This window comes from Cucurbita maxima, unplaced genomic scaffold, assembly GCF_002738345.1.
Source record: "Cucurbita maxima cultivar Rimu unplaced genomic scaffold, Cmax_1.0 Cma_Scf00001, whole genome shotgun sequence".
NCBI classification, from domain to species: Eukaryota; Viridiplantae; Streptophyta; class Magnoliopsida; order Cucurbitales; family Cucurbitaceae; genus Cucurbita; species Cucurbita maxima.
The window spans coordinates 9,390,151-9,417,898 of record NW_019272017.1 but is presented as its reverse complement, the minus strand read 5'-3'; the positions used below and the strand labels follow the sequence as shown (position 1 = coordinate 9,417,898).

Sequence of the window (27,748 nt, the reverse complement as noted above, 5' to 3'; positions counted from 1 at the left end):
AAAAAAAAAAAAAAAAAAAAAAAAAGAGAAGTCCAAATCCAAAGTGGACAAACCACAAAGCTCTCAAGATTAGGTACACGCACACATTCATGTTTCTTTTTCCCTTAATTTTAACATTAAATTAGACAAATACCAACACTCCACGACAGCATGATATTGTCCACTTTGAGAAGCTCTCATGAATTTGCTTTCTGCTTTTCAAAATACCTCATACCAATGGAGAGTGTATTCTTTGATTATAAATTCATGATCATTCCCAACATTAGTCCACGTGAGACTTTCATCCTCCAATAATTAACCCCTTAACTTTCATAAAAAAATATTTTTTAATTAAAATATTTGTGAAGAATATTTAATTTTTTTTAGACGAATAAAAGATATTTTTATTAATTTAGTTGTTTTGTGGCAGTTGAGAATTGAAGCAGGGTTGATAATTTGGAGGGGAGGGCTATGAAGGCTGTGTGAAATAATAGAGTAGGCAATGACCAAATTAATTAAATACCCTTCTTTTCTTATTTATGTGTCACATGCTTAGAGTGAATATTATAATATAAATTTTACACTTTTTTTTTTATTTTTTAAATTAGAATAAATTGGGAGTAATACATTTATTATCAAATCAGTTTTATTAATGTTGGTCTTTTCATGGTCTCCAAAATATTTTTTATCTATAAATTATTGAAGTTTGCAATTATTTTATGTATTAATAATTATTCAAATCACGTGACTTAAAATAGGTTTATTTATTTTTAAGTTTCACAAAAATAAATAAATAAATTACGAGATCTCGTAGAGATGAGAACGAAACATTTTTTATACAGTGTGAAGACGCTGGCCTCCAAGGAATAAGAGTATAAAAACCTCTCCCTAATAGATGTATTTTAAAAAACATGAGGCTGACAGCGATGCGTAGCAGGTTAAAATGAACAATATCTGTTAGTGGTGGACTTGAACTGTTACAAATGGTATTAGAGCCAGACACCGAGCGTGCCAACAAAGATGCTGGCCCTCAAAATGGTGGATTGTGAGATCCAAAACGTATTCTTTATAAGAGTGTGAGTACGCTGGCCCCCAAGGGGTAAGAATGTGCAAATCTCTCCTTAGTAGACAAGTTATAGAAATTGTGAGGCCGACAGTGATGAATATTCAAAACAGACAACATCTGTTAGCGGTAGACTTGGACGATTACAGATTATGATAACACAACTATGAATTAATATTTGACCTAACGAACTTTTGATATATATATGCTTGGATATGTTAGAGTCCTTAAATAAATAAAATATGGCAATAATTTTACAAGTTTCTACGATATTCGAGATTTTTAAAATTATTATTGATGTCTTTAAAAATCACGAAAATTGATAAATGGTATTCCGTTAAAAAAATAATTAAAAAGTGCTCGAGATTTTTTTCTTGAAACATATTTTTTTTACTAAAAAGATGAGTCAAATTCATCCGACTTTTAAATCTCCCACTATGATCAATTTTGGGTTTCGGGTTTTTCTTGTGTGTCGAGATCTTATATTCAAGACATACAATTTTAAATATTTTGAATTTAAGGTCTTGAACATTCTCGTAGTAGTATACTACGAGGTATTGAGTGTAAAATTTAAAAGAACTAAAATCTTGGTTTGTTTTCGTCATTCGAACACTTGGGCGAAATCCAAGCTTGTTTAACCACACACGCCACCTGCGCGCGCATGTTCAATCGACTGCGACACACTCGACTTGGCTCTACACTCGGCCAAGTCATTCGCCTCGACATTGCCTCTGCTTGAGGTCAAGGTCTCTCAATGCAACGTCACGTCTCATCTTGTTATCTCGATCCCCATCGATATGGTCCATGTCTTGACGCCATCGTTACTCACTTAGACCACAGAGTAGCTCACTTAAGCCACAGGGCTTAGCGGTGACTTGCATGTTAGATCTTACAACCGAACCCACTATGAGAGAACCATAAATTGACCATTTAGGATGAAAAAATACAGTTAATAGTTTTCAATTTTATTGCAAGGAATGTCGGAATAAAATCACGTCCAAATAGGTTCTTCTATTGGACCATTTTGGGTCATTTTCATATGAATTTATAGTGAACTTTTTTTTTCATTTTTCAAAGAGCATATGAATCTTGATGGACAGTACGATTGAATTCTAGATTTTGGATTTAGGTGCATCTTTTTAATTCGTCTCGGAATAAAGAGTTATTTAGAAATTTCAAGTCTGAAAATTTCGAGAAGGTATATCTTGTCGATAATAAATATTTGAAAATCGAAAGAAAATGGAATATCAGTGAACATTTAAGGATAGTCAGATATATTCGTAATCTCAAGAAGAATCTATTTCTATTGGTCACTTGAATCACCAGTTATGCTTTTCTATTGGCCTTTATTTTTTGTCATTTTTCAAATGAGCTCCAATAACTCGTCTAGAAAAAATTCTTTTTCGTTTTTGCCTCTTGTTATACTCGTTAAAAGATTATACTAAGACTAAAATCTAAAAAAAAAAAAAAAAGGCTCACGTAAGGGTTGAGTTAGGTTGAATTTTTTAAAAACTGAAAGTTTGGTTCGTTTTACAAGTTGAAACTTGTTTGGTCATGTGAGATGCACATTGGTTGAAGATTGGAACGATACACTTCGTATAAAGGTATGAAAACCTTTCCTTAGAAGACACGTTTTAAAATCGTGAGACTGACCACGATACGTAACGACCTAAAACAGACAATATCTACTAGCAGTGAGTTTGAATAGTTCACGATCCTCCTTTTGAGAGATTCTTATAAAGATTAAGACATTTATAATAAATATTTAAATGATTTATAATAAATATTTAATATTTGAATTTTATTATCTAATTAACCTAACCAACTAAACAGGTAGACACCGTCCGACTCAACCTGAAGGGTCTAAAGTCCGGTTCAGTAATACCCAGCAGACTAAACCTGTAAACCGACATGAACACGGAACGGAACGGAACCTGAAACCTTCCGTCTCTATCGTGGTCTCGTCTCTCTCCCGTTGCCTGTTCATCCAGCGCCCTCTTTCGCTTCCCCCAGAGTGCTTCTCGTTCTCATCGATTCAACTTACTCTTTCGAGGCTCTTGTCGATTGGATTGAGTTTGCGTTCGTTTGCTTGGAGGAGCAAAGGGAGAGAGGCCGAGAAAGAGACATGGAGACTCACTTTAATCACAATCTATTCGACAGGCGACCCATTCGGAAGAACACGAATTCTTCTGTCAAATGGATCAAAGAATGGTAATCTCATTCTTCACTTTATCTTTTCCCGCCAGATTATTCTAATGTTTTACGTACCGTGATGAAGCTCTTTCTCCGCTTAGGGCTTAATTTAGGAACTATAACTATCTGATTTCGATTTTTTTTTTTAATATAAGAGAAGAACTATTGATTTTTCCTTTAGAAGAGAGATGTGTAGAGGCACTTGCAGTTCCGTTCCGGCCTAGGCTGAAATCAAGGGATTGAATTGGGTTCCTTTTTGTTTATAGTAGCATCCAAAGAACGAGAAAGACTATCAATTAGATATTCTTTTAGAAGAAACAAATGAAATGCGCTCAAATGGGAGAAATTTAGAATTCTAACCATGCATGCTGATTCTTTTGTTCTTGTCAGAATAAAGAAAATACTGTCAAATGTGAAAGAATTGTAACGTATTGTATCCTTGCCTTAATGATGCTAGTTGCTACCTTTTAGGGTCCCCCAAGATGTTGTTGCAACTGGAGGAAAGTGCTTTCTTTTCAAATGGGTTACAGGTACTATTTATTTCATTACTATATTGCTGAATATTTTCTTTCGTTGAATTAATGTTGTTTAGAAACATAAACGTGAGCTTAAGGTGTTCACCATAGTGGTTCAAGGCTTTTATGTTCGTTTTATTTTGGTGCTGCTTTCTAACTTGATTCGTAAATTTCTGATCATCGATTGTTTAGAGGAAGGAATTTTGCGGTTGGTGGATAGAAAGGACTATGATTTAGTATGTTAAATGTCTGCTTATGGATACCAAAACCATAAGACCTTTCTTTAACAAATAGAAAGCTATTGAGTGTTGTATCTTAGGTTTATAAATCTCGGACAGTACTTTTGATTGGATGGCTGATGTATTATTATTTTGATTATTTGATGATATCATAAAGTGGTTTTCCCCCTTCCTTTCATCCACTACCTGTACTTCACTCCACATGTGGAGGAAATAAAATAAGCTCTGAAAACTTACTTCAATTAGGTCCATGGTTCGGCCTTTTCTATTTTTATTTGTTTATACTTGCTCAAAGGTTTTTTTTTCCTCTTGTTTTTGCTTAGAGGATACATTGAAGGCACTAAAGGAGAAGTCAAAACAGTCGGAAGCACCAGAACCTGAACCAGAACCCACCACTGAAGTGCTTTTCCTTTGTAGCTATGAGGGCTGTGGAAAAACATTTATTGATGCAGGTGCTTTGAGGAAGCATTCTCACATTCATGGGGAGAGGCAATATGTTTGTCACTACGATGGCTGTGGAAAGGTACTGTCCTGTGTTTTCTTTTGAGATATGTTAGAACTGAACTAGGACATTTCTATAAAATTCCATGGTCGAAGTAGCTTGAGTTTTTATTATTGTGGATTAATCAGCCATTTATCAAATGAGTATTTAGTTTAACTCATCCTTCTCTTTCCATATTTAGGAATGGTATTTTTTTTTCTTCTGATTTTCGTGATAGAACTTCGTATGCTAGAGAATAACAAATACGAACATATATATAATATATATTTTGTAAAGATCAACATTCATTGAGATAAAAAAGGAAAGAATACAAGGGTATACAAAAAAAAAAAAAATAACAAAAAAAAAAAAAAAAAAAAAAAAAAACAAAACAAAGCCCACAAAAGGGGGCACCGTAGATGGCGGGCCTCCAATCTAACAGAATGAGACCTAACGAATAATTACAAAAGGGACTCGTTACCAAAACTTTCTTCCCCCATAAAAGGCAGGTGGAGGAGGAACTCCTCAATCATATCACTAAAAGCTATGTGACGGGCTAATTGAAAGTTAAACACTCCAAATAAGTAGTTCCAAACCAAACGAGTATAATCACAACTCCAAAATAAATGTTCAGATCTTCCTCCGCCCTCTGACAAAGGATACAGCAGAGTTGCCCAACCAATTATCCCACAACAAAGCACACATCAAAACTTTCCATAAGAAAACTTCCTTTCCCCTAAAAAACGGATGGAGGAAGTCTTCGGTCATATTACTAAAAGCTCTATGATGGACTAACTGAAGGCCAAACACTCCAAAGTAGTAGTTCCAAACCATGCGAGCACAATCACAACTCCAAAATAAATGATCTAGATCTTCCTCCTAGCTCCGATAATGGATACAACAGAAAGGCCCAACCAAGGACGTCAACTTCCTCGAGAGCCTACCCAAGGTATTTTTCTTCCTTGAATAACTTGCCAGACAAGGAACACCACCGGTTTTGAGATTTTCACCTTCCAAAGAGTCAAGAAAACAGACTCCCTAAAAAGGAAGGGGTCCACTAAGTAATGAAAGAAATAACCACTAGATAAGTTCTCAAGAGAGGTAGGACATCAATATCACCATATTTGGTGAACTCCCTTCATATTAAGTTGAAGTGAGTATACACTACTTCTAGTTTTCCCCTCCCATCTATAAGGCGACTTATTATTATTCATCATGAAAGTTTCTCACGTGAATTTGTTCTCATATTCTTATTAATTATTCTCTCCTTATTTGTCAAGTTGTATGCTCACACCAAAAAATATATCTTTTTTGCAGAAATTTTTGGATAGCTCGAAGTTGAAAAGACACTTCCTTATTCATACTGGTGAAAGAGATTTTGTGTGTCCTCATGAAGGCTGTGGTAAGGTGATCAATCGCTCCATTGTGAAAATAATTCTTCAGGCAACAACTGTATGTTAATTTTAAATCTTTCTATATTAAAGGCAGCTGTATGCATTTCTAAACTGACTCGAGAATTTGACCCACATCTGATTAGTTTTCTTTTGCAATGCAGAAATATGTCTCACTATTAATTACATGATAATAACTTCATATATTTCCCACTTGGGAATGAGATTAATTTTCATATTAAGTTGGTTTTTGTTAGAGATGCCTCTTCTCTTTGGATTGTGTAAATGCCATACTATCATTTGGAATTCTATGATTTCAACAAATCTCTGGAATATGTTGTGATTGTGCTGAAACAGCACTTGTTGCTTACTGGAAATTGTATCACATCAGGTTTCTCGTTGTCAGTATTAGGACCTATCATAGAGTGTCCAGTCCTGAACATTTATTCCTTGTGTTCAAGCATCTATTCGGTCACTAGTTTGTGCTTTGTTTACGATAGCTTGTGCGTTACGAGAGAATCAGTTCGGCATGCAAGATAATTCTGTACTTCGCGTGCATGTAGCTTATTTCTTTACACGTGAAGTGCAAACCTCTCGACACTCACATTTTAGATGTTTTTCTGTAGGCATTTTCCCTGGATTTCAACTTGAGATCACATATGAAAACGCATTCACAAGAAAACTATCATATCTGTCCATTCCCTGATTGTGGAAAGAGATTTGCACACGAGTACAAATTGAAGAACCACGTTACATCTCACCATGAAAAGGTAACAACTTGTGTTAAGTGCATTGCTTTATATCTCGTGTACTTTCATTTTCGTTCTTATATTTTTTGCTTAATGCTATCTTCCAAGGATACCCTGATCTTATATAAAGGTATTCTTGAATGTGTTAAATATTAATACGAGCCTTACTCTTGTTTATGACAAAGTAATCTTTAAGTTGAGCAGTCAATCTAGGTAGATTGTTATTTTTACACTCAAATAATTGTCATCTTTATAGAATGCGACAGCTGAAGTGGTCAAATATACCCCACCTTTCGAGAAGCAAACTAAGGCTTCTAAACCTTCTGGAGGAGCTTCTGCTTCGGCATCATCAGACCGTCCACACGCTTGCCCCTATGAAGGGTGTGAAAAGGCTTACATCCATGAATACAAGCTTAAACTCCATTTGAAAAGGGAACACCCTGGACATTTTGTAGAAGACAATGGCAATGCTCCACATAATGGGGAAAATGAGATAGAAGCCAGTGATCAAGATGGCTATGGCGGAAAGCGGGTAAATGTAAAAAACCAGAAACGGAACAGGCCTAAACCAAACTTGAAGTTACCGCCTTCGAAAGTAGCACAGCGAAAAGGCGCAACGCCATCTCCTGCCCCAATGAGTGCTGCAGTTAAAAAATCATGGCGGGTTAAAGAAGAAAACTACGAAGAAGAAGAAGAAGATAGTGAAGAAACTGAGGAGGACCGTGAGAATGTGGAGGGCTGGGGATATGCTGAAAACGAAGATGATGATGAGGAAACAGAGTATGAAGATTAAGTCTGTAGAAAGGGGCTGCCTGTATGTAACTTCTTTTGCCCCTTCATGATTCCCCTTTTTTCTTCTCCATTTTAGCTCACATTTCTGGTAGTGATTCCATTTCAGATAGAAGTTATGATTCCTTTTGAATACCTTTGTGTTGGTGGGTTGAAGCATTTCAATGTTCCACTTCTACGACCATAATATAACCTATATTTTGAACTCTGATCAACCTTTAGAATTATATTAAGTACTCTTAGACTTAAAGGCTTCATTTTTAACAACTTCGAAAGATATGTAATATAATTCACAATTTTGTGGAATACATGCTAATGTTAGAAACAAAAGCTAAACTTTATGTTGTCTTTGACATCCGAATAAATAGAGGGCACATGAATTGTGAGATCTTACATTGGTTGGAGAGGGAAACGAAACATTTTTATGACATTTGAGTAAACAATATATTGTCTATGACATCTGAGTAAATGAGGTTGGCGGCAATATGTAACGAATCAAAGTGGACAAGGCTTGGTTTGTAACAAATGGTATAAGAGTCATATACTAGCGGTGTGCCAGCGAGGATGTTGGCCCCCAAGGGGAGTGGATTGAGACATTGAGCGGTGTGCTGCGCGAGGATGTTGGACCCCCAAGGGGAGTGGATTGTGAGATCTCACATTGGTTGAAGAGGGAAAAAACGAACCAAAGTGGATAATATCGATATCAGAGCCAGACATTGAGCGGTCTGCCGCGCGAGGATGTTGGACCCTCAAGGGGAGTGAATTGTGAGATCTCACATCCGTTGGAAAGGGGAATAAATTATTGCTTATAATTGAATGGAAACCTCTGCGTTTTAAAATTGTGAAACTAACAACGATACGTAACGAGCCAAAACAGATATTCCTTATAATTGAATGAAAATCTCTCTCAAATAAATGCATTTTAAAATTGTGAAACTGATCGATACGTAACGAGCCAAAACAGATAATATCTACTAGCAGTGGAAACAAGTCATGCTAGTGTGAGATTATTGGGCAAATTTGAATTAAAATCCAATGGGCTAGGAGAGGTTTTTTTGATCGATTTGGGTTGATGTAAAAATGTGATTTTGAGGCGATAGGGAGGATTATTTGCTTTTATTTGATCGATATTGTTATCAACGGCCCACCCAAAAGCATTGTTGTAAGAGGGAAAACAAATTGATACTAAACGTGCTACAGTTTCAATTCGATTTCATTTGATCGAGAGGTTCATTGAGTGGAGAGGTTTTGGTTGGGAGCGAGGAAGAAAGCTTCGAAGTTGGGAATTCGACAATGGCTGCCTCAGCGTCCACCTCGTCTCCTTTGGGGGAAGAGATAACACTGACTGTGAAATGGAGCGGTAAGGAGTACACTGTACGAGTCTGCGGTGATGACTCTGTGGCTGAGCTGAAGCGTCGAATCTGCGAGCTTACTAACGTCTTGCCCAAGCGCCAAAAGCTTCTTTATCCCAAAGTCGGATCCAAACTAGCCGATGATTCGCTTTTGCTCTCTCAGCTTCCCCTCAAGTCATCTCTCAAGATGACCATGATCGGGTTCGACTCTCTATCCTTCAACTCCTCTGCTGTTGCCCTCTAATTTGAACTGCATCAATTGAGTTTCCTTCTTTCGGAGCATTTTTACCCTATTTCTTCCCTTTATTGTTCGTTTTATTTGCAAAAAAGGTTATGAATTCGATTCTTTTATTTGAGAAATCAACGATTCGATACTGGACTGCGTTGCTTTTGAAACCTATATGGAATCGCTCAAATCTGGGTGTAAGTTCTGGTTGCTGAACGCTAAACTACACCTTTTAGATGAAAGAACTGGAAAGGTTCTCTTTCTGCAGTTCCATGTTTATTAATTGCATTTGCATATTCTTATTTTAAAAGTTACCGATTGAATTCAATGTTACAAATCGAGATACCAGAACTGTTGAAGATGATATAATTGTGGATCAAGTGGACTCTCCTGAAATTATTGACGATTTCGAACTTGGGAAAGATGAAGTCATTGACATTAAGGACAAGGATGTCAATAAGCAGAAACTGAGAAGGCGTATTGGTCAATACAAGGTGAGTTGTTTCTTTTCTTGTTGAATGATGTTCAGCAACTTTAGTTGTTCTAAATGAATCTGAAAGTTCAAGTACCTGAAAAGTTATTATGAAGTTATGTATCCTTTGAAGTTCGTATAATGAAATATGACTTGTTAAAAAGGAATTTTGGTTATAGGTATCATGAGGTAGTGTGTGTGTTTAAATGCTGACATTTTCATAGTTTTACATCTTCGTCTCTGTGAAATTACTGGTTGGCTTTCTTTAGTGGTGTTGCTGTTGATTCCTATTGGTTTTCTCTAGTGGTGTTGTTGATTTCTCTTTTTCCTTAAATCACTTAGTTAACTATGCATGTCAAAGAGTTTTAGTTGATGATATATCAATGTGGCGGACTGGATTTAGATGCATACAATGAAGTTTTGTTTATTACTCACAGAATGATTTACGTTTGAGTTATTATCATCTGAAAACTCTTATAAATAGTCATCTTGATTAACTACAAATGTTTCTCCCGCTTTTGTTGGATCGTAGATAGAACTTCGCAATCCATGCCGTGAAGGAAAGAAATTACTTGTTCTGGACATTGATTATACACTTTTTGATCATCGCTCTCCTGCAGAAAATCCTCTTCAACTCATGCGGCCTTGTATGTTCTATCTGTAGCTATTTTTTCACTTCGATTCGTTATTGTCTGTGCACATGTTTTTCCCTTCTTTTTTTTCATTCTTTTTAAGTTCTTAGTTTTTCTAGTGCAGATCTTCATGAATTTCTGACTGCTGCTTACGCTGAATATGATATCATGATATGGTCAGCAACCAGGTCAGTTTCCATTTCCAAGTATTATGAACAAGTTATGCCTGCTGCTTTTTATGCCCTCATTTCTTTTATTATTCCTCCTTTATATGAGAGCGGTATTCACTACCCTAACAGAGTTGCAAACATCTTCAACCTTTGGAAAAAGTTGAAATAACGTAAATGAATAAATGAATTTGCAATAGAAACAAATGATTTAGATTTAAAATTGTCTGGACAGTGTAAATCAACAGAGTCATAGACACACCTTGATAGGAATATAAAGCTGCATGTGACATTAGGACCTTTTGGGCTTCTATTTTAATGACATCAGTTAGGGATGCATGGGCGTGAGCAAGGAAGTTAATGAAATGTTGGGTATTGGTAAGGAATTGCATGCGGATAAGGTTTGCAAAATCTTCTGTTTTGGATTGGAGCAAAACTCTATTTAAGAGATTTCCAAGTTCTTAGAAAGATTTGAGAATCTTGTATAGGCCCTCCCATACAATTGTAAAAGCTCAAGTCCACCGCTAGCAAATATTGTCCTTTTTAGGCATTCCCTTTCAAGCTTCCCCTCAAGGTTTTTAAAACACGTTTGTCAGGAAGAGATTTCCACACTCTTATAAATGATGTTTCGTTCTCCTCTCCAACCGATATGGGATCTCACAACAATTGTTCCACTCATTATTTCTTAGTCTTTATGTTCCATCGTGCCCTTGACACAAACAGTAGATATTCCATAACTAACAAGTGCATGTGTTATAATCATGCTTGCTGCCAGTGAAGTAGATGTTATCAATTTCTTGGAAATTTTCGGATATGTGAACCTCTTGTTCTTTTATCTATTGTACCTTTCCTTTGGCAGCCTTAAGTGGGTTGAATTAAAGATGGGCCAGCTTGGCGTTCTCAGTAATCCAAACTACAAAATCACTGCCCTTCTAGACCATTTAGCTATGATCACAGTTCAGTCAGATTCTCGTGGGACCTTTGATTGCAAGCCACTAGGCTTGATTTGGGCACAGTTTCCAGAGGTATGCGATGATTTCAATTTACGTCCAAATCTATCTTTTAGAATATGATTGTTTCTGTGAAACTTTGTAATAAATTTTATTTTGATTGGGAATTTGCAGTTTTATAGTTCGAGAAATACTATAATGTTTGATGATCTTCGGAGAAACTTTGTAATGAACCCACAAAATGGCCTGGTAATTAGGCCATTCAGGAAAGCTCATGCTAATCGTGATAGTGACCAAGAGCTTATGAAGCTCACTCAGTACTTGCTTGCCATTGCGGAACTCGACGACTTGAGCCCTCTTGATCATAACGATTGGGAGCTATACTCTGAAGATGGTCCGAAAAGACGGCGGCATGCATGAGTAACAGATCTAGTTCGATCTTTTATTGACTTGTTGAGGTAAGCTCCTATTAATTTTGTTGACAATTTTGTAGTTGCTCCTATTAATTTTGTTGAGGTAAGCTCCTATTAGTTCGATCTTTTATTGACAATTTTGTTGGGAAAACCTTACATATCTGAGCTCTGAACTTGTAGTTGCTCTTAACCAACCATAGTAAATGGATGACAGGTGGGTTAGTAAGTGAAACAATAGAATTCTAACATAATGCAAGTTTCTGATTTTTAATCTTGAGTTCAATCCCAAAGCCTATAGTTAATATGAGATTCCACATCAATTAGAGAGAGGAACGATCAGTAAGGATGCTGGACTTCGAAGGGGTGAATTGTGAGATCCCACATTAGTTGGAGAGCGGAACAAAACATTTCTTATAAGGGTGTCGAAACCTCTCCCTAGCAAAACACTGAGGGAAAACCCAAAAGAGAACAATATCTGTTAGCGGCAGATTTGGGTCGTTACAGTTAATAATACAGAAAATGGACTCCACGTCTTCTATAATAAGTAACCCAATTCTAAGCCAGGGCTTGAGAATGCATTAGTCACAATTTCTTATTTATCGTTTCCTTTCTTATGTCACAAAGACGAGATTCATCCTATTATCATCTCACGAATGCTTGTTTTTCTTTTCAGGGGTTTGGATCTAAAGGCGCTTTAACCAATATGATTCCAATTCTCTAATGAAAATTCATCAGCTGCTTTTGATGAACTTTTGTTCTCTCATGGCATAGTTTATAGATTGTGATAAATCTGATGACCATGTACTATATGGACCACATTTTTTTTATTTTGCAAATATCATTTCCTTTGGGGGATTTCTTGGAGCTATATGAAGGCCGGCAGCCATTGCTTTCACTTTGCATAATGCACAATCAAGCTTTATTGGTAACCATTCAAAATGACAGGTCAAATGACACCCCTATATAATGGGTCATCAGAATGAAATTATTGGGCAAAGGCTCAATGTTTAACACTTCGGCCCACCCACAAAGCAGGAGGATATCAAGCATGATCATTGATATTGTTCAATAGTAATTGTTAGTACCATTCATGCCCGCAACACCTAATACTCTGGATGCATTGGCATTTGATTTAGGGGGAAAAAAAAGAGAGCCCCCCAAGAGGAATGGGGGACTTGAAAAACACCTACTAGAATTTTCATTACATCCTGATAAAAAAACCAAAGGAGACCATGCTTAGAAAATAGATATCACCACCAGCAAGTCACCAGCCCAAAAGAGGACATTTTCCAGCCATGACAGCCAGGTGCATTGGCAGATTCTCATTCACATCTACCAAGAGCCACCATAGTCATATGCTGAGTACAGACTGACTTTTGATGAGCCCTGGGTATCCTGCACAAGTAATCGACAAACATGGTTTCGTACATCGGAGAAATCGTTAGGCCATGCACAAAAACTCCCAACTGATTTACAAATCTAGATTTGAACTGGACCGACCATAGACTCGGGACCCGAACGCCCATCCTTCTGTCTCAAAGAGAGCTTGGCAAACTGCGTCTCAAGGTCTCGGCTCTTGGTACGTTTAAGGCTGGAAGGTGGTGGCTGAGGCTGTTGTTGCTGTTGGTACAACATTCGTAGTCTTCCTATCTCCCTCTCCAGCACTTCATGCTCCACTAAATATAATGTCACATTCAAGTCATATTAATAAAGCAAATTAAAGGAATTACGTTTCTCTTTTTAAAAATTCAGTTCAAAACCGACTGAGAGAAGAATTTTCATCTAAAACCATTTCAACATTTTTGGAAAAAGGTAAAGTAAACAATTAGAACGGACTGTCAAAACTAAAGTTTGAGAGTTATGGAAGCTCACAGTATTTTATAAGCTGCTCCTGAGATAAATTTTCTAATCGCTGCTTGAGTGCTTTATTCTCCATGCCAAGAATTAAGTTTTGCTGACTGAGAAATTCAAGCTCGGCAGAAACTTCAGAACCTTCTGCTTGTAAAGCTTGTACGTTCCGTTCTAGCTCTGCAATGTACTGAAGTTTACGTACACGTGAACGTTGAGCAAATTGCCTGTATTCACAACAAGTCGGGTTAAATCACATACATATTACATCTCTGCATAACATAAGCACACGTTATATTTAGCATTTCTTCAGAAGGGCATGTTATATCCATCCAATATCAGCAAGTTTTATAATGGAGATTCTCTCCCAATTTGCTGTATGAGCACACGTCCCAGGATTAGGAGTGGGAAAGAAGAGGTTGATTAATCTATCAAGAAAGTGACATAAAATGAAAATCTAGAAAAATAAATCAACTCCCTAGCAATTTGAGCGCATGCAGATTATATTTGTCTTAACTAAGAAATTCCTAATTATGGTGTTCAGATTACGTTAATACTTAGTGATCTTCATTTTAATCATAGTGCTCCTATGCTCATTAAATCAAGATGCAGATGTGATAAGAATGTGTCATATGTGAAAACTCGAACGATCCACATAATAAGACAAAAGGGGTTCACTAGGTCGGTTGAAATAACAATGCATTCTCAGGCATCGACAAGAAAAATTTAAGAACCCTCCAATTCTATCCTGGCTTCTTGAATGTATAATTTCCTTAGCAAAGAAGAACAATGAAGTTATTCCAGTGGAAAAGCAAACCATAGACCAACAGGGAAACCTAAGCAGCAGGCTAGTAAAAAGATGGTACAAGACTAACAAATATAGATTGGAAGCAATCTGGGAGACACGATTTGCAAAACAGAATTCAAGATTATGTGAAGGGAAAGAGGATTCTTTTGTATAACAATAATGTAGATATCAAGCAATGCAAAACTTACTGTTTAGCTCTTTTATTATCCGTATCAGCCGGAGCTGGCTTGATATGGGGACCATCCATTTTCTCAGATGACTTTCGATCAGGCATACTGGTTTCTGCTGAATCCTGCTTTTCAGTAGTTGTTGATGAGAACCCATTTGCTTCCTGTGGTGTACTTAGCGACCTCGAGCTCTCAAGAAGAATGCTACTTTTGGCAGAAGGCCGGGAACCCAGGTTAGTTGTCAATGTAGTTGGAGGCAATTCCCGTGCCCTGTTTTTCTGTTTGATCGAGCTTGCCTTCATATTGAAAGAAGCTTGATGGGGATCTTTGCGGAAATCAAAATCTTGTGATGCCCAGGAAGGTAAATACATATTTTTACATTGGGAGTCATCTTGCGTATAATTTTCGTTCAAAACATTTCCTGCATCCAAGTATGCAAAGGAGTCACTCGATGAACGTCGATGACCACCTCTTTGAACAGGTGTTTCAGGTTCATCGAGGAGATCATTGAGCCAAGAAGGTTGATCCTCCATTAGAAGACTTTCAGATGATGTTCTATGATGATGCACATTTCCCTCTCTGGGATTCTGCACAGCTCTTGACCCAATAATGGGACTGGGGAAATAATCAGCATATGAGGAGGAACCACTAGGAAATGGACTCTTGGGAGGAAGTAGAGCATGCTTTCCAGAGTAAATCACATTTCTCATGTTTGACAACACCTTGGAATTCTCCATGACTGCCCAATAACTGCGCAGTTTTCTGCCAAAAAGCATACAAAACAGTATCATGAGTAAGATTCTTGCAGCACCAGCTACTGTTTTAACAAAATAAATCGATGTAGGAATAGGCCATTTGGGCGAAGAACTGGATGGAAACTACTGTTAACAGCTTAACAGGTTACTTGAAGGGGGTTAATGTGAAATCCTGGCAGCATGTGCATTGTTTTCAAGAACAGCCATGCGTACAAAGTTTATGATAATGTTTAGAAAATAAAGCGACAATATCTATCAAAATCAAAGAAGTCAACATCAAAGCAGAGAATAATTTGAAATCTTGGAAGTCACATGCAGGAATCGCTCTTGAACCAAAGCGTGGAAGGAGACACTCCTTCCTCCGGAACCAACACGAAAACTAATGAAAAAGTTTCGCAGGGTTTGGCAGATCTATAAGAGGAGTTGATATTCATCCTCCTCTCATCCCGATCTAACAATTTATTCCATGGATGCAAGTTTCCAGTGACGCAAATGCCGTGCGCACAGAAATTGATGATAGACAAACATACAACCCGACAATTAGCAAGCTAGAATGATCCGACTCGATTCTGCATAATTTTGCGACGGAAAGTTCAGGCTGATTACGAAAAAGGAAATCCGAAATGTGAGGAGAGAGATGAGATCGTCGAATACAAACATGCAGTCCGTTAGAACCTTAAAAAAATTTCTTAGAAAACCAGAAGGAAACTTTGTGAATGCACAAATTCAAGAAATTAACAACTCAAAAAGAAAAATACCAACGCTGGAATTTCTCCTCCCGCATTGCATCCGCAATCAGAGAGATAGACAGAGAGACAGAGAGACGAAGAGAATAGCTGAAATTAGAATATCAGAGACAAATGATCTGAAAAAGCAAAATGCAGCTCATTCCCGAGTCGATCCAAGATTGCGAATGCGTAAATAGCAAACGCAAAAACGTTGAAGTTTCTCACAAATTACAATGAAAATGATTGAAGAGCTCCCGGAAATGCAAAAATTCATGAAAGATTAAAGAAAAGAGGAGCAATGAGCATACCGAGAATGCTGATCGGTAGACCGAGATCTTGAAAAATGCAATGGGAAGGGGAAAGGAGTTGACGCAAAGTAAGTCCTCGAGTCCTCTCTCTCTCTCTCTTCCCCGATGCGGGCCTAGGGCGTGATTTTACATTCTCTCCCAATCTCTCTAATGGATTGGGTAGTAGGTGCGTGGAGGAAGGGATTGATTAAGGATGAAGGAAAGGCAACATTAAATAATCTTCAATTATCAATAGTTCCAGTTTCTGAGTTGCTGCCTTTGCTGTCATTTGCTCAACACCATTCATATATGATATGTCATACGACTTTTTCTACCTCTCTCTCTCTTACTTTTTTTAGACAATCGCCAAAATCCAAGTGGACAAACAACAAACAAACAAACAAAAAGTTCAAATAATTCTTGGGATTTCTCGAACTTTTGAACCTGTAAAATACATTTTTATGTCCCTAAATTTGATGATAGTCAGTAGTCAGCTACAAGAACACAGATCAGTTCTACTTGTACAGCCCAGATATAGAAAAGACTCCGGGAATATGGGTATCCGATCCTTATGGATTAATTGAAAGGGTACAAGCTGTAGATCCTGCGTCGGGTGTCGAAGGGTTTGAACCTTTTGTTCCCGGCAGAATAGTCTCTCATTCGGCGTGGGGGAAGAAAGCTCGAGCTAAGATGCAGAGGGAGGAATTGGCTTCACAGCGCATTGGATTCGCCGGAAGGCTGTCTTTACTCTTTCCTTGAGAACTTCATTTTCACTTTCAACCTCCCCACTCTGTTTATCAAGCTCTGCTATACTCCCATCAACGTTGATCACCAGCTTCCCATTTCCTCCCAACTTCACATTGCCAAAGAGTGAAACAAGGAGGGCATGAGTTACCTTCTCCGCTTTCTTTTTGTTCTCTTCTTCCGTTTTTACAGCCTCTGACTCGACGATGACTTTCGGTACCTCGCGGTTGATGTTCAGGATGAGAGCTACAACAGAATCCGAAACCATGTCGCTTAATGGGTCTGATGTCCAGTGAAGTGAGATGTGCCTCTCTGATTCGTGCTTTACTGTCACACGATCGTGCACAAGAATCGTTGGAACTCCGGACTCCTCATCTGTTGAAGATTCTACACTCTCATATACCTGTTTGAGCCTGCGTACAATCACATTAAAGGCATTCGAGTATGGAATTGTAATACGCTGGTTGATGTTGGCAGTTGATAGCTGAGAGAAGATGTGTAGATCATCTGGTGCCATTATTTGATGTGCAAATCCTTTCTTCACCAGTAAACCGCTGACAGTTTCGCCAACTTCTGGGGTTTTCTCAGCCAATTTTCCAATAGTTTTTGCCATCTTCTGAGAGTTGAAGTACATTTCAACAGACTGACAATTCTTTGGAGTAAGAATCTTTGTATTCCGATCAGAAAACTGGGATATAAGCTTCTGTTTGAGCCTCCCCATCTCATTAGCTTCTCCGTGCACGAGAATTATGTTGGGCGGCATGAGCTCTTCCAAGAACGCGCTGGTCTGCGCGAAGTCAGCATGAGCAGAGAAGGAAATGTAATGAACCTGCATGTTAAGAGGAGCTGTGAGTCCACTCATGAGGGTGACTTCCTTTGGTTCATTGATGATAGTCTTAGCCAGTGTCCCTTCAACAACATAACCAGGAAGCACACATGAATTTTTCTTATCAGAACACCACAAGTCAAAGAGTTGTCGTGATAAACCGCTCTGAAGTCCACCAGGGCTGGCCATCACCACTGATGGGCCAACATCTTTGAAAACTTCAATGCTCTTTAGTGGGGATATGTACTTGAACCTAAAGGGGTTTGATTTGGCATTTTGGATCCTATCATTCATGGAGAGCGTGTACGTCTCGTATACAGTCAAACATCTTTTTGCCAGAGGAGAAGCATAATATATGGGAACATTATGGAGCTCGGGATGGTTCGCCCAGTACTCGTCAAGAATAAGGAGGAGTTCCTGGGCACGTCCAAGGGCAAAAGCTGGAATCAGCACACGACCACCTTGAGAAATGGTTGAATGTACAACATCAGTGAAGCGCTTCTCTCGAATATGTCGAGGTTGATGGAGCTGGACACCATATGTAGATTCGATTATACAAACATCAGGAGAAAATTGAGGCATCTCGGCGGCTCGAAGATGTCGATCTTCTTCACGCGAATAGTCTCCAGTGTAGAGGACTCGGACGCCAGCAATATCCACCATAAACATGGCAGCACCAAGCACATGACCAGCAGTGTAACACCAAAACCGAATACCATTTACTTCTACTGTTTGATGGAAATCAATGACCTGCAATTACTGTGCACTGTTATTGAATAAGAGAAACTAATTTCCGTTGTCATCATTGCCCTGTAAGCATAGAGATAAAACCTATGCAAGTTGATAATAATGTAATCAATATGACGACTCTGCATTAGAGTGGGTAAAATGATTATCATACAGATATCCTTTTTATTTTTCCAGAAAGCAATTTTAGAACTGTATTACAATTCAATTGTTTTAACTTCAAAAACTCCATAGAAGGGTAATTCTGTTGTTCTGTTTCTATTTGTTTCTTCTCTTATGCATGTTAATTTTAGAAATATAACATTTAAATCAAATTATATTTATAAATCAGTTAATTTCAAAAAACAATCAGAAAAAAATGCATGAATACAACAAAATACCACTTCTAGTTCTGATATATTTGGTTCTGGAAACTATAAGTGAGGGAGGAAAATACGTTTAATAAACTGTTAACAAATAATAAAACGTCTAGCAGATTCAATAGAAAGCATGAATTTGGTAGAATCACTAAAATTTCCTATAATGAAATTTGATCCATTTTATCGACATGGATGAAACAGGAAACCAATAGACATCCATTCTGAGAAATCATTTACCTCAATTTTGTCCATGGAACGATTTATGTCCTGCTCGTCGAACAACATATCTTCAATCGAAACTTTGCTCACTTTCACAAAGTCCGACAGCAACAACTTGTAGATCGCTTTAGTAGCATAAGTCATAAAGACTCGTCCTTTGAATGTAGTCTATCATATTAATGCTAAATTAGTTTATGTACTCAAACAATAATCAAACTGCAATTCAATTAAAAGCAAGGTACCTTCTCCAAGAAATAAGGGAGTGATGCGGCATGATCCAAATGAAAGCTGCAAAGTAAGTGTGCAGAAAATTATCCTAGTTACAAGAACACAAACAAAAGGTGGCAGAAAATAAAGAAAGCTGAGACGATTAGAGTATCTGCATTTTCCATGCTAAAAACGCCATGGATTTTAATAAGGAGACGTGAGTTTTAAACAAAATGTTGAACAAGTTGTGCCTACAAAAATGTGATCAGGAAGGGAACGCTTTTCATCTTTAGGGGCAAAGATTTCAAAGCAGTGACCCTCACCCATTCACAAATGCAATTGCATAAACCATCCACCGTCATTCACTGATTTTGAAGAAGTAAACAAGACAATTAAAATGCAAAGTTCGATCCAAGAGCTGCATTTTATAACTATTTTAAAAAGAAATACATACTGAGTAATGAGCAGAACATCAATTGTTGAAGGGTCAATCTCATCAAAGTACGGCAAAGCAGCCATGCCAGAGTAAGCAGGGTGAATTCCACAATCGAACTATCCTCCAAGAAAAGTAAGCGGGGAAAAAAAAATGACCAATTATTCAATTACAGTTCTGTATGTTCTACCCAGAAAATGAGTGGGAAATCATGAGGAGTTCAAAAACGTACCAAAACAACTTTGCCTTTGTAAGACATATAAACGCAGGATCGACCCACTTCAGTGCCAGCCCCAAGAGGAGTTACAATAAGCTTATCCTCCTCTCTCGTCGCGGATAACTCCCGTTTCTTAAAGGACGGCGGCTGTCCAACCGAGGCCATTTTTCCTCAAACAGGATCAAGATCTTTCCAGCTGCAATATATCAAGAACGAAAAGTTTGAATTAGTATGAACGATAACATTACGGCATTCCCAAATCATGCTTCAATTTTACAATTCTAAATATACATGTACTAGCACCAAGTTATTCATACACAATTGATTCAGTTGTATTTCTTGAAATTTTCTGTAAAACGAAAGAGCGAAAGGTGAGTGAGGATCAGAGCGAATAACAGATGTGAAAAAACTCGAAGAAAGGGGAAATGAAAGTAGCGAACGAGAAGTCACGGTGAGTGGAAATGGAGGAAGAAAGAGAGGTAAACCCTAGTAAGGTTTCAAGAACTGTGTATTTTGTTTGTTGGGTTTTAGAAAGAAGCGGTAAATAAGACGGCAGGTAGAAAGCGGGAGGGGAGAGCGATGAAATTTAGACGCAGTGGGGATAGCATCTATACGCGCGAGTAATTAGCAAACGATAAATAGAAATGTGAATAAAAAGGAGAAAGATCGCTCTCAATTGGAGTCGAACCACGACTTTCAGATCACTAATCCATAGGACTCTACAGTGGCGAACTTGTATAATTAATTGACAAGTAATAAATAAAAATAAGTGAATAAAAAAAAAAAGAAGATCAACCACAGTGGGAGTTGAACCTACGACGTTCTGATCAAAAGTCAAATGTGCTAATCCACTGCACTATGCAATCATTCGTTTGTCATCTCGTGACTCGCAGATGGTGCTGCTACAGTTAGTGGTGAACTTGCGTAATTAATCGAAAAACGATAAAAATAAAAAGGAAGAAGACCGACCACAATGGGAATCAAACCAAAGACCTTCTAATCTAAAGTCAAACACGCTAATCCACTGCACTATACAATCATTTGTTTATTGTCTCGTGACTCGCACATGGTGCTGCTACAGTTAGTGGCGAACTTGCGTAATTAATCAACAAACGATAAATAAAAATAAATGAATAAAAAGGAAGAAGACCAACCAAAGTGGGAGTCAAACCCGTTTGATCCGAAGTCAGACACGCTAATCAATTGCGCTATGCAGTCATTTGTTTGTGGTCTTGTGACTCGCGGATGGTGCTGCTACAGTTAGTGGCTAACTTGCGTAATTAATCGATCGATAAATAAAAATAAGTGAATACAAAAAGGAAGAAGACTGACGACAATGGGAGTCAAAACCACAACCTTTTGATCCAAAGTCAGACGCGCTAATCCACTACACTATTCGGTCATTCGTTTGTTGTCTCGTGACTCGCACACGTTGCTGCTACAGAATCGACAAATGATAAATAAAAATAAGTGAATAAAAAAAGAAGAAGATCGACCATACTGGGAGTCAAAACCAAGACCTTAAATAAGTGAATAAAAAAAGAAGAAGACCGACCATACTGGGAGTAAAAAACAAGACCTTAAATAAGTGAATAAAAAAAGAAGACCGACCATACTGGGAGTCAAAACCAAGACCTTCTGATCCGAAGTAAACTGCGCTATTCGATCGTTGTCTTGTGAGTCAAAACCAAGACCTTCTGATCCGAAGTAAACTGCGCTATTCGATCGTTGTCTTGTGACTTGCAGAATGGTGCTTCTACAGCTAGTGGAGAACTTGCTTAATATTAAAAGGATCATCATATCGACCACAATCAAAATTGAACCCACGACCTTCTACTCCAAAGTCAGACGCGCTAATCCACTGTGCTATGCAATCATTCATTTGTTGTCTTGTAACTCGCAGATGGTGCTGCTATAGTTAGTGGCGAACTTGCGTAATTAATCGAAAAACGATAAATAAAAATAAGTGATTAAAAAGAAAAAAGATCAACGACCACAGTAGGAGTCAAACCCACGACCTTCTGATCCTAAGTCAAACACGCTAATCCACTGCACTATGCGGTCATTTGTTTGTCATCTTGTGACTTGCAGACAGTACTGCTACAGTTAGTGGCGAACTTGCGTAATTAATCGACAAAGATAAATAAAAATAACTGAATAAAAAAAAGAAAGAAGACCTACCATAGTGGGAGTCAAAACCAAGACCTTCTGATCCAAAGTCAAACGCACTAATCAACTGAGCTATGCAATCAATTGTTTTTCATCTCGAGTATTGCACATCATAGCCCACAATGGGAGGACAAAGATAAATAAAAATAAGTGAATAAAAAAGGAAGAAAACCAACCATAGTGGGAGTCAAAACCAAGACCTTCTGATCCAAAATCAAACGCCACTAAATCAACTACGCTATGCGATCAATTGTTCATCATCTCGTAATTCGCAGATGGTGCTGCTACAATTAGTGGCGAACTTGTGTAATTAATCGAAAAACGATAAACAAAAATAAGTGACTGAAAAGAAAGACGACCAACGACCATAGTGGGAGTTGAACCCATGGCCTTCTTAATCCGAAGTCAAACACACTAATCCACTACGTTATGCGATCATTTGTTTGTTATCTCGTGACTCGCAGATAGTGCTGCTACAATTAGTGGCGAACTTGACAACAATGGGAATTGAACCCACAACCTATTGATCCAAAGTCAAACGTGCTAATCTACTGCGCTATGCGGTCATTTGTTTGTCATCTCGTGACTCGAGTGCTGTTACAATTAGTGCCGAACTTGCGTAATTAATCGACAAACGATAAATAAAAATAATTGATTGAAAAGAAAGAAGACCAACGACCACAATAGGAGTCAAACCCATGACCATTTGATCCAAAGTTTTGCTACCTTAAGACCGTTATAGTTACGGCCGCCGTTCACCGGGGCTTCGGTCGCCGGCTCCCCTGTCATCAAGTCACCAACTTCCTTGACCTTCCGGCACTAGGCAGGCGTCAGCCCTCATACATGGTCTTACGACTTTGTGGAGACCTGTGTTTTTGGTAAACAGTCGCCCGGGCTTGGTCACTACGACCCCATTTGTGAGGAAGCACCCCTTCTCCCGAAGTTACGGGGCTATTTTGTCGAGTTCCTTAGAGAGAGTTGTCTCGCCCCTAGGTCCTAGGTATTCTCTACCTACCCACCTGTGTCGGTTTCGGGTACAGGTACCCTTTTGTTGAAGGTCGTTCGAGCTTTTTTTGGGAGTATGGTATAGGTTACTTCAGCGCCGTAGCGCCTGGTACTCGAACATTGGCTCGAGGTATTTTCTCTACCCCTTCTTACCCTGAAAAAACAGGGGCACCTTGTGTCCTTGAACCAATAACCATCTTTCGGCTAACCTAGCCTCCTCCGTCCCTCGGGACCAACAAGGGGTAGTACAGGAATATTCATCTGTTGTTCATCGACTACGCCTTTCGGCCTGATGGTGCAAGAGCGCTCGATCAGTGAGCTATTACGCACTCTTTCAAGGGTGGCTGCTTCTAGGCAAACCTCCTGGCTATCTCTGCACCCCTACCTCCTTTATCACCGAGCAGTCATTTAGGGGACTTAGCTGGTGATCCGGGCTGTTTCCCTCTCGACGATGAAGCTTATCCCCCATCGTCTCACTGGCCGACCTTGACCCCTATTATTTTGCTACCTTAGGACCGTTATACGCGCTACTCCACTACGCTATGTGGTCATTTTTTCATCATCTCGTAATTAATCGACAAACGATAAATAAAAATAAGTGATTGAAAAGAAAAAAGATCGACGACCACAATGGGAGTCAAACCTATGACCTTTCTAATCCGAAGTGAGACGCGCTAATACACTGCGCTATGCGGTCATTTGTTCATCGTCTCGCAGCTCGCGGATGGTGGTGCTACATTTATTTGCGAACTTGCGTAATTAATCGAAAAATACACTGCACTATGTGGTCATTTTTTCATCATCGGATCCAAAATCGCGCTAATCCACTACGCTATGCGATCATTTGTTCATAATCTCGTGATAAACTTGTGTAATTAATCGGCAAACGATAAATAAAAATAAGTGAATGACAAGAATAAAGATACCTTCTAATCCGAAGTCAGATGCACTAATCCACTGCGCTATCAGTCATTTATTCATCATTGCATGACTCGCATGATTTGGGGGTATTCTACAAAAAAGGAGATGATCCGAAGATAGTTGGCTATACAGATAGCGACTATGCAGGTGATATAGACGATCGTAAAAGTACTTCAGGAAGTATTTTCTTGATGAGTTCAGGAGCTATTTGCTGGTCTTCAAAGAAGCAACCTATTGTAACACTCTCAACGACAGAAGCAGAATTTGTGGCAGCAGCAGCATGCTCGTGCCAAGCAATTTGGTTAAGAAAAATGCTTGAAATTCTTAATCAGAAGCAACCAAGTACGACGATTATATATTGTGATAATATGTCAACTATTAAGTTGTCTAAAAATCCTGTGTTGCATGGAAGGAGCAAGCACATCGATGTTCGATTTCATTTCTTGCGTGATTTGTGTAAAGAAGGCATTATTGAACTCAACGTTTGCCGAAGTGATGAACAAATCGCAGACCTATTCACAAAGCTCTTGAAACAACCATTGTTCGAGGAAGAAAGATGCTTCAGTTAGTGGCGAACTTGCGTAATTAATCGAAAATCGATAAAGAAAAATAGGTGATTGAAAAGAAAGAAAACCCACGACAGCAATGGGAGTCAAACTCATGACCTTCTAATTCAAAATAAGACTTGCTAATCCATTGCGCTATGTAATCATCTGTTTGTCATTTCATGACTCGTAGATAGTGCTGCCATAGTTAGTGGCGAACTTGCATAATAAATTGACAAACGATAAATAAAAATAAGTGAATAAAAAAGGAAGAAGACTGGACGAACATGGTGGGAGTCAAATTCACTACCTTCTAATCCAAAGTCCAACGACAAGCTAATCAATTGTTCTTCTTGTTCTTCCCTCTTGTGACCTTGAGAAGATGGTGCTTCAACTAGTGGTGAACTTGCATATTTAATATGAAAATCATAGACCACAATGGGAGTCGAACCCAGGACATTTTAATCCACAGTTAGACAAGCTAATCCACTACGCTATGCGGTCATTTGTTTGTCATCTCGTAACTCGCAGATGGTGCTGCTATAGTTAGTGGCGAACTTGCGTAATTAATCGATAAACGATAAATAAAAATAAGTGATTCAAAAAAAGAAGACCGAACGACCACAGTGGGAGTCGAACCCACAACCTTCTAATCCAAAGTCAGACGTGCTAATACACTGCGTTATGCGGTCATTTCCTTGTTGTCTCGCGGCTCGCGGATGGTGGTGCTACAGTTATTTGCGAACTTGCATAATTAATCGAAAAATAAATAAAAATAAGTGAATAAAAAAGGAAGAAGACCGACCATAGTGGGAGTCCACGACCATCTGATCCGAAGTCAGAAACACTAATAAATTGCGCTATGTGGTCAATTGTTCTTCATCTCGTGACTTGGAGATGGTGTTTCTACAGCTTAGTGGCTATGTGGTCAATTGTTCTTCATCTCGTGACTTGCAGATAGTGTTTCTACAGCTAGTGGTGAACTTGCATAATTAATAGGAACATCATCGACTACAATGGAAGTCAAACCCACGACCTTCTAATCCGAAGTCAGACGCGTTAATCCATTGCGCTATGCAGTCATTATTTCGTCGTCTCGTGACTCGCAGATGGTGCTGCTACAGTTAACGATAAATAAAAATAAGTGATTGAACCAACGACCTTTTAATACAAAGTCAGACGCGCTAATCCACTACGCTATGCGATCATTGGTTCATCATCTCGTAACTTGTAGACAATGCTGCTACAGTTAGTGACGAACTTGCGTAATTAATTGACAAACGATAAATAAAAATAAGTGATTGAAAAGAAAGAAGAGACCAACGACCAGACCACAATGGGAGTCAAACCCACAACCATTTGATGCGAAGTCAGACGCTCTAATCCACTGCACTTTGCGGTCATTTGTTTGTCATCTCGTGACTTGCAGAGAGTGCTGCTATAATTAGTGCCAAACTTGAGTAATTAATCGACAAATAAGTGAATAAAAATAGAAGAACTTGATCTCGTGACTTGTAGATGGTGCTTCTACAACTAGTGCTGAACTTGCAAAATTAATAGGAACATCATCGGGAGTAAAACCCACGACCTTTCGATACTAAGTTAAAAGCACTAATCCATTACGCTATGCGGTCGTTCGTTGTCTCGTGACTGACAGATGGTGCTGCTATTGTTAGTGGCGGTGGGAGTCGAACCCATGAATTCAAAGTCAAAAGCGCTAATCCACTGCGCTATGCGGTCATTTGTTCATTGTTTTGCGGCTCGCAGATGATGGTGCTATAGTTAGTTTCGAACTTGCGTAATTATTCGACAAATAAATAAAAATAAGTGAATAAAGAAGGAAGAAGACCAAGACCATCTGATCAGTCAATTGTTCTTCATCTCGTGACTTGCAGATGGGTGTTTCTACAGCTAGTGGTGAACTTGCATAATTAATCGACAAAGATAAATGAAAATAAATGACTAAAAAGAAAGAATACCGACGACCACAGTGTGAGTCAAACCCATAACCTTCTAATTTGAAGTCAGACATGCTTAACCACTATGCTATACAATCATTTGTTTGTTGGTTTGTAGCTCGCAGATAGTGGTGCTATAGTTAGCTACAAAGTTGCACCTTCTAATACATAGTCAGACACACTAATCCACTGTGCTACGCGATCATTTGTTCATCATCTTGTAACTCGCAGATGGTGCTGCTATAGTTAGTGGCGAACTTGCGTAATTAATCGATAAACGATAAATAAAAATAAGTCATAGAAAAGAAAGAAGACCAACGACCACAATGGGAGCCGAATCCACAAACTTCTGATTCGAAATCAGAGGCGCTAATCCATTGCGCTGTGTGGTCATTTGTTCGTCATCTTGTGACTCGCAAGCAGTGCTGCTACAGTTAGTTGCGAACTTACATAATTAATCGACAACGATAAATAAAAATAAGTGAATAAAAAAGGAAATAAACGCTATAACACGTTCAATTGTTCTTCACTAAGTGACTTGCAAATGGTGTTTCTACCGCTAGTGCTGAACTTGCATAATTAATAGGAACATCATCGACCATAATGGAAGTTGAAGCCACGACCTTTTGATCCAAAGTCAGATGCACTAATCCACTACGCTATGCGGTCATTTGTTTGTTGTCTCGTGACTCGCAGATGGTGCTACTACAGTTAGTGGCGAACTTGCATAATTAATCGACAAAGATAAATGAAAATAAGTGAAAGAAAAGAAAGAAAACCAATGACTACAATGTAAGTTGAACCCACAACCTTCTAATCCAAAATCAAACACACTAATCCATTACACTATGCAGTCATTTGTTCATCATCTTGTGACTTGCAGATAGTGCTGCTACAGTTAGTGGCAAACTTGCATAATTAATCGACAAACGATAAATAAAAATAAGTGATTGAGCTACAGTTAGTGGCGAACTTGCGTAATTAATTGACAAAGATAGATAAAAATAAGTGATTGACAAGAAAGAAGTCTGACAACAGCAGTGGGAGTCAAACCCATGACCTTCTGATCCGAAGTCGGACGCACTAATCCTTTACACTATGCGGTCGTTTGTTTGCCATCTCGTGACTCGCAGATGGTGCTAAGACTAACGACCATAATGAGAGTTAAACCCAAAACCTTCTGATTCAAAGTTA

At 38.4% G+C, this 27,748-nt stretch overlaps 5 protein-coding genes, 1 long non-coding RNA gene and 2 other non-coding genes across 11 annotated transcripts in view; 3 read left to right on the top strand and 5 right to left on the bottom strand.

The window, feature by feature from the left end:
- Window positions 1-250, top strand: part of LOC111492953 (serine/threonine-protein kinase-like protein At5g23170) — a 1,627-nt gene extending 1,377 nt beyond the window's left edge. Inside the window, exon 2 of the mRNA XM_023142497.1 lies at window positions 32-250. The gene's annotated coding sequence lies outside the window, so the exon portion shown is untranslated. The remainder of the gene's footprint in view (window positions 1-31) is intronic.
- LOC111493399 overlaps window positions 1-27,748 on the bottom strand; it is a 631,558-nt gene that overhangs the window by 543,635 nt on the left and 60,175 nt on the right. The gene's annotated exons all lie outside the window — the stretch shown is intronic.
- Window positions 2,924-7,608, top strand: LOC111492851 (zinc finger transcription factor YY1). The gene is made up of 6 exons (XM_023142336.1): window positions 2,924-3,253; window positions 3,707-3,765; window positions 4,313-4,512; window positions 5,788-5,877; window positions 6,488-6,631; window positions 6,867-7,608. The coding sequence occupies exons 1-6, from the start codon at window positions 3,168-3,170 to the stop codon at window positions 7,401-7,403; spliced, it is 1,116 nt and encodes a 371-aa protein (XP_022998104.1). The 5' UTR covers window positions 2,924-3,167; the 3' UTR covers window positions 7,404-7,608.
- On the top strand, window positions 8,582-12,476 carry LOC111492961 (ubiquitin-like domain-containing CTD phosphatase). The gene is made up of 7 exons (XM_023142511.1): window positions 8,582-8,952; window positions 9,327-9,471; window positions 9,982-10,096; window positions 10,206-10,269; window positions 11,108-11,273; window positions 11,373-11,656; window positions 12,285-12,476. Exons 1-6 carry the CDS (start codon window positions 8,693-8,695, stop codon window positions 11,616-11,618), a joined length of 996 nt encoding a protein of 331 aa, XP_022998279.1. The 5' UTR covers window positions 8,582-8,692; the 3' UTR covers window positions 11,619-11,656; window positions 12,285-12,476.
- Window positions 12,652-16,425, bottom strand: LOC111492860 (uncharacterized protein At4g06598-like). The gene is made up of 4 exons (XM_023142349.1): window positions 16,226-16,425; window positions 14,456-15,196; window positions 13,484-13,686; window positions 12,652-13,287 (listed from the first exon to the last, which is right to left on the bottom strand). The coding sequence occupies exons 2-4, from the start codon at window positions 15,169-15,171 to the stop codon at window positions 13,091-13,093; spliced, it is 1,116 nt and encodes a 371-aa protein (XP_022998117.1). The 5' UTR covers window positions 15,172-15,196; window positions 16,226-16,425; the 3' UTR covers window positions 12,652-13,090.
- LOC111492433 (cleavage and polyadenylation specificity factor subunit 3-I-like) lies at window positions 16,604-20,560 on the bottom strand. 3 transcript variants are annotated; one of them, XM_023141790.1, is made up of 7 exons: window positions 20,407-20,560; window positions 20,274-20,305; window positions 19,972-20,152; window positions 19,761-19,858; window positions 19,342-19,387; window positions 19,118-19,267; window positions 16,604-18,524 (listed from the first exon to the last, which is right to left on the bottom strand). In XM_023141790.1, the coding sequence occupies exons 3-7, from the start codon at window positions 20,119-20,121 to the stop codon at window positions 16,890-16,892; spliced, it is 2,079 nt and encodes a 692-aa protein (XP_022997558.1). In that variant the 5' UTR covers window positions 20,122-20,152; window positions 20,274-20,305; window positions 20,407-20,560; the 3' UTR covers window positions 16,604-16,889. The 3 variants fall into 3 exon arrangements, with proteins under 3 accessions (XP_022997558.1, XP_022997543.1, XP_022997550.1); XM_023141775.1 differs by having other exon boundaries at window positions 20,248-20,560; XM_023141782.1 differs by lacking the exon at window positions 20,274-20,305.
- Window positions 21,947-22,020, bottom strand: TRNAL-UAG. The gene has a single exon. It is a non-coding gene; the product is annotated as a tRNA-Leu (tRNA).
- Window positions 25,215-25,288, bottom strand: TRNAQ-UUG. The gene has a single exon. It is a non-coding gene; the product is annotated as a tRNA-Gln (tRNA).